The sequence below is a fragment of the Coturnix japonica genome, linkage group LGE22C19W28_E50C23 (assembly GCF_001577835.2).
Source record: "Coturnix japonica isolate 7356 linkage group LGE22C19W28_E50C23, Coturnix japonica 2.1, whole genome shotgun sequence".
NCBI lineage: Eukaryota > Metazoa > Chordata > Aves > Galliformes > Phasianidae > Coturnix > Coturnix japonica.
This window is the reverse complement of record NC_029544.1, coordinates 92,110-98,363: the sequence shown is the minus strand read 5'-3', so window position 1 is coordinate 98,363 and position 6,254 is coordinate 92,110. Positions and strand designations below refer to the sequence as shown.

At 58.3% G+C, this 6,254-nt stretch overlaps 1 protein-coding gene across 1 annotated transcript; it reads left to right on the top strand.

The window, feature by feature from the left end:
* The first annotated feature begins 1,390 nt into the window (after positions 1-1,390).
* Positions 1,391-5,720, top strand: LOC107325699 (photoreceptor ankyrin repeat protein). The gene is made up of 5 exons (XM_015886811.2): positions 1,391-1,476; positions 2,108-2,422; positions 3,326-3,455; positions 3,532-3,672; positions 4,730-5,720. Exons 2-5 carry the CDS (start codon positions 2,141-2,143, stop codon positions 5,605-5,607), a joined length of 1,431 nt encoding a protein of 476 aa, XP_015742297.1. The 5' UTR covers positions 1,391-1,476; positions 2,108-2,140; the 3' UTR covers positions 5,608-5,720.
* Positions 5,721-6,254: the final 534 nt, after the last annotated feature.

Genomic DNA, 6,254 nt, shown 5'->3' with positions numbered 1-6,254 from the left:
TCACATGGGGGGAAATTGTATTCACATGGGGGGGATGTTTATCTATTTTCACATGGGGGGGGTTGTTATCACATGGGGGGGATTTATCAACAAACTGTAGGGGATGTCCCTACATGCCTTGGGGGGGTTATCACACCTTGGATGTGTTATCGAGTGCGTCTGGGGGGGGTGCTGTTATCACAACAACCTGGTCCATCCCATCGCAGTGATAACAGCAGCCCCCCCCCACCCCACCCCAATATCCCCTCCTCTCCGTCCCGTTCTCTCCAGAGCCCCTGTTGGAGCAGGGTGGAACTGCAGGCGTCCATGCGCGCCCCCGCGGCCGGATTTGGGGGGGTAGAGCCCCCCGTCCTCCACACGGCCGGCTCAAGCCATCCCCGCTGACCCCATAAGCCTCAATAGGATCCAGCACCGCCCGGAGGGGGGGGAACAGCAGGGTTGGGGGGTTTCTGGGTCCTGGAAGGATAATGGGGGAATGAGGACGTCTGAAACTTGGGGGGTGTGGGTCCCTGGAGAGGGATATGGGGACGTTTTGCACGAGGCAATGGCGCGCGCGTAGGGGATTTTTGGGGTCTGGTCCTGGAAAGGGTCACAAGGGGCTCATAGGGACATGGAATTTCAGGGACGGATTGGGGGGGTTCCATGTCCCTGGAAGGATAATGGGGACACTTCGGGGATGCTGATTTAGGGAGGTTTGGGGGTCTGGAACCTGGAAGGGATAATGGGGACGTTGCAGGAGCATAGAAGCCAGTAGGGGATTATTTGGGGTCTGGGTCCTGGAAGAGCCATAAAGGACCCAGAACTCAGGGGGGTTGGGCGGGGTTCCAAGGTTCCCTTACCTTGCATACTCCAACGGCCCTTGCAGCTCTTGCAGCCCCACATGATCGGAGCTTCTGCCAGCTTGAAGGGCGGTGGGCTGCAACCGGAACGCCGCTCCGCCGGCGATTTATCTAGAGCTTATTAGCACCACCTTGCATTAGACTTTAATTAGACACATACTTCATGCCGATTACTCCGAGCATCACAAGGCTAGGAGCATCATCTGCCTTGCCCACGAGGTGGAACCCAGCAGCGAATCCACGTGGACGGATGTTTATAATTTGGGGGGGGGATAATGGAGCAGCACTGTGATGTGTGACCCCCCCCCCCTTATTAACCCCCCCCCGGGCCCGGATCGTGCAGCTCAGCCCGTTAAATCCTGCCCTGATCCGTCTCAAAACGGACGGAGCCATTTTTGGCAACAGGTGGAATTAAAGGATCCAGAGCAGCTGAGCTGAGCTGCAATCACAGCCTGGGGTCTGCATAGGATTCAGCACATCCAGGACACCCCACCTTTAAAGGGGAGGGGGGGGTTGGGGGTCGTGGGGAGGGTCCCGCTGCCCCCAAAGTCACACGGGGGGGTTTGACCCCAGTGGGAGCAGGAAAATGGTCTGTAGCCCCACGAGGAAGCGGAGCTGACGGTGGGAGCGACTCCAGGTGAGGCTGCGAGCCCCATTGGGGGCTATGGGGGGTGGAGGGGGAGTTAATAGGAACTATAGCTGCCCTACAGCTGCCGTGGGTACAGTGCTGCCCTATAGCTGCCCTACAGCTGCCGTGGGTGCAGTGCTGCCCTATAGCTGCCCCATAGCTGCCATGGGGGCAGCTCTGCCCTATAGCTGCCCTACAGCTGCCGTGGGTACAGCGCTGCCCTATAGCTGCCCCATAGCTGCCATGGGTGCAGCTCTGCCCTATAGCTGCCCTACAGCTGCCATGGGTGCAGCTTTGCCCTATAGCTGCCTTACAGCTGTCGTGGGTGCAGCTCTGCCCTATAGCTGCCCTACAGCTGCCATGGGTGAAGCTCTGCCCTATAGCTGCCCTATAGCTGCCCCATGGGTGCAGCTCTGCCCTATAGCTGCCCTATAGCTGCCCTATAGCTGCTGTGGGCGCAGCTCTGTTTGCTGCCCTATAGCTGCCCCCCAGAAGGGGCTTTGCAGCCGATCACTGCAGCCCCACACAGGGCTGCTATGGGGTTGAGTTTTTGCCCCACTCTCTGCCCATCTCCTGCCCCCGATCCCCACAATGGGGTCAGTTTGTAACCTCCCCAACCCCACACTCTGTGCCCATACAGGCTGCACTGAGCCCCGGATCCCCCCTGGCCCCGATGACCGATGAGCACAGCAGAGCAGAGAGCTCTTCATCCTCCGACCCCGAGCTGTACTATGAGGAAGAGGAGGATGAAGATGGGTCCGAACCCTCCGACAGCAGCAGCATCTGCTCCGACGACTCCATCTACCCCCCCTCAGAGCCCCCATGTGGGGCTGGGGGGTCGGGGGAGCTGAGTCTCTATCAGTGCTGCCTGCGCAACGATGCCCAGCTGCTGCGGGAACGGCTGCGCTGTGGGGTGGGAAGGGGGGAGGCCACAGAGCTGGATGTCAATGGCAGGGTGAGTGGGGGGTCCAAGGGGGGCCTGGAGGATGCTGGAGCAGGAGGGGGGGATCTCAAAGCTCAGGGGGGTCTCTGGGGTCTGCATGGGTCTATGGGGTGGAGCTTGGGGGGAAGGAGGGAGGGGATGGCAGAGCTATGGGGGGTTGGGGTCTGCTGGCATGGCATGGGTCTATAGGGGAGAATTGAGGGGGGTAGGATGGTAGAGCTATGGGGGGTTGGGGTCTCCTGGCATGGCATGGGTCTATAGGGGAGAACTGAGGGGGGTAGGATGGTAGAGCTATGGGGGGTTGGGGTCTCTTGGGATGGCATGGGTCTATAGGGTGGAACTTGGGGGGAAGGAGGGAGGGGATGGTAGAGCTATGGGGGGTTGGGGTCTCCTGTGATGGGTCTATGGGAGAGATTTGGGGGGAGTAGGAGGGAAGGGATGGTAGAACAATGGGGGGTTGGCTCATGGGGCAGAATGGGGCAAGAGGGATGAGGTGGCAAAGCTATTTGGGGTTGGGGTCTCCAGGGTTTGCCTGTGTCCGTGGGGCAGAACATGGGGGGCAGGAGGGAAGACATGGCAGAGCCATCGGGGTCCCCAGGGGTTGTATAAAGCCATGGGGCAGAACTTGGGGGGATAGGAGGGAGGAGATGGCAGAGCCATGGGGGTCTCCTGGTCACCATGCAATAGGGTTACATGGATCAGTGGGGCAGAAATTCCCCTTCCTGCCCTACTCTGTCAATGGGGAATGGGCAGATCCCAAAGGATGCAGGAGTGGGCAGGATGGGATGGCAGAGTCATGGGGGATCCCCCTGGCACCATTCATTGGGGCTGGATGGATCCATGGGGCAGAAACTCCCCATCTTTGGGTTCAGGGTGTGGGTTGGGGGTCCTGAACACGGTGCTGCCCCCAAACAGAACGGGCTGATGGTCGCCTGCTGTCAGGGCTTCGTGGACATCGTGCCCCTCCTGCAGCACTGCCCCTACATGGACGTCAACCAGCAGGACAACGAGGGCAACACGGCGCTGATGATGGCGGCGCAGGCAGGTGGGCACCACAAACCCCCCTCTACCCCCAAGGATCCCTCATTAACCACAAAAAAGGCTTTTTCTCTGCTTCTAAGGGCACATCACCATCGTTAATTACCTCCTTAATTACTTCCCGGCGTTGGATGTGGAGCGGCGCGATGCCCGCGGGCTGACGGCGCTGATGAAGGCAGCGGTGCAGGGACGGCACGACTGCGTCACCGCGCTGCTGATGGCAGGTGAGGGGCATGGGGGGCAACACAGGGGGTGGGTGCCCCATCCTTGGGGTGCTCAGGGCTGTGGATGGGGCCCCTGGGATGGATGATGTGGTGGGGGGCTGAAAGGACCTTTCCAACCCGTTTTGTGGTGCTAAGGATGTTTCCAATCCAAGCTGTTCTATGATTCCATGGTTCTTTCATCTCTAAGGACCTTTCCAACCCAAATCAGCCATCCCATGGTTCTGTGGCCTTTAAGGACCTTTCCAACCCAATTATCCCATGGTTCTGTGGCCTTTAAGGACCTTTCCAACCCAATTATCCCATGGNGTTCTGTGGCCTTTAAGGACCTTTCCAACCCAATTATCCCATGGTTCTGTGGCCTTTAAGGACCTTTCCAACCCAATTATCCCATGGTTCTGTGGTCTTTAAAGACCTTTTCAACCATCCCATGTTTCTGGGATCTTTTAGGACCTTTCCAACCCAACCATCCCATGGTTCTGTCTTCTTTAGGTCCCTTCCAACCCAACCCATTCTATGATTCAACAGCTCTTTAAGGACTCTTCCCCCCACCAAACACAACCATCCCATGGTTCCATGATCATTAAGGTCCCTTCCAACCCAACCATCCCATGGTTCTGGAATCTTTTAGGACCTTTCTAACCCAACCATCCCATTGTTCTGTGGCCTTTAAGGACCTTTCCAACATAACTATCTCATGGTTCCATGATCTTTGAGGACCTTTCCAACCCAACCATCCCATGGTTCCATGATCTTTAAGGACCTTTCCAACCCAACCATCCCATGTTTCTGTGATCTTTTAGGACCTTTCCAACCCAACCATCCCATGGTTCTGTGATCTTTTAGGACCTTTCCAACCCAACCATCCCATGGTTCTGGGATCTTTTAGGACCTTTCCAACCCAACCATCCCATTGTTCTGGGATCTTTAAGGTCCCTTCCAACCCAACCATCCCATGAGCTCCATGGTGGTTTGAGGGATGGGTGGGATCCTCGTGCTGTTGCTGCACTGATGCTTTGGTGACACCACGGTGACGTTTCTCACATCCTCCTCCCCCCAGGAGCCGACCTGCACGCTGTGGACCCCGTCAAAGGGAAGACAGCCAGAGATTGGGCCGCCTTCACCGGCCGCTTCGAGACCACCGTCCGCATCCGGACCCTCCTCCGGCGCCCACGAGCTGAGCAGTTTGGCACCCATTACCTCCCCGAGTGGCCGGCGTTGGCCGGGCTGGTGGCCAAAGCCCTGAGCCCCAAATCCTTCAGCCAACGGCTGTCGGAGAAGATCCGTTCCATCTTCACCTTCCGCATCCCCCGCGATCCAGAGGAGGACGGCGTGTTGGACCACATGGTGAGGATGACCACCTCCTTAGCCAGCCCCTTTGTGAGCACTGCTTGTAGAACCATCTGCCCCGATAGCCCACCCGAAGTGGGCAAGAGGAGGCTCTCGGTGGCGGAGATCCTCCAAGGGCCGGGCACTGGGACAGCATCATGCAATGGCCAACTGATGGGTCATGGCCAACTGGAAAGGCAAGGCCAACTGGAAAGGCAAGGCCAACTGGAAAGGCAAGGCCAACTGGAAGGTCATGGCCAACTGGAAGGTCATGGCCAACTGGAAGGGTATGGCCAACATGTTGGCAATGGCCAAGTTGCGTTGGACCGAGCGGTACCGGAGATGGCACCACACCGTCACCGTCTCCTGGGCTTCCTCCCCCGGCTCCTTCGTGCCAACTGCATCTTCCCCGGGGAGCGAGTGCCCAGGATCAAGCTGAGCAAAGCCAGCTCTCCTCCAGCAGGTGGGAGGGAGAGGAGACCCCGTGTCCGAGACAAGGGGCTGCTACAGCCACCCAAATGGAGGTACAAGGAGCTGAAGGAGGATAAGCGAGCGGCTGAGGAGGCAGAAGGGGAAAAGAAGAGGAAAAAGGGGAAAAAGGGGCGCTGAATTGGGTGGGGGTCCCTATGTTGACCTCTTGTCTGATGGGGGTTTTGGGGTTGCCCCCCACCCTTGTGCTGTTGGTTTGGTGCTGTCGGCCCCATGGTGATGGGTGGGATCCTGATGGAGGGGTTGTGATCTGGGTGGGATCATGATGGAGGGGTTGGGATCTGGGTGGGATCATGATGGAGGGGGTGGGATCTGGGTTGGGATTTTGGGGGGGGTTTGGGGTGGGGGTTTTTGCCTCTTTGGTTTGATGGAGATCCCGATCCCATGGAACATGACTGTTATTAAAGCAGAAGGGGTTGCCATGTTAACAGCACTGATCTAATGAATAAACCCCGGGGCTGTAGCCAGCATCTCCCATATGGGGCAACCCAATAGGTACAGGGACCCCAAGACCCCTCCCCTGCACCTATGGACACCCCAACCCCCCCACCCCATAGTGACCCATGGGGGGGGATTTTCTGCCCCCCCCCCAGGGTGTTGTGGGTTTGGTGGCGGCTTTGTGCCGCCGTCAAACAACGAAACTTCCTCTGTTGGGAGATGTGAGCGATAGCGGAGGGACCTCAAAGAGCTGCGGCGGGGCTGAGTCACCGGGGGGGGGCTATGGGAGGGATTATGCTGTGGGTTGGGGTTGTGCTGTGGTTATTTGG

Excerpts from the sequence above, each read along its gene's own strand:
- LOC107325699 (XM_015886811.2), top strand. The coding sequence starts at position 2,141 with ATGACCGATGAGCACAGCAGAGCAGAGAGCTCTTCATCCTCCGACCCC. Across the intron at positions 2,423-3,325 it reads AGCTGGATGTCAATGGCAGG|AACGGGCTGATGGTCGCCTG; the intron begins GTGAGTGGGGGG and ends GCCCCCAAACAG. Across the intron at positions 3,456-3,531 it reads GATGATGGCGGCGCAGGCAG|GGCACATCACCATCGTTAAT; the intron begins GTGGGCACCACA and ends TCTGCTTCTAAG.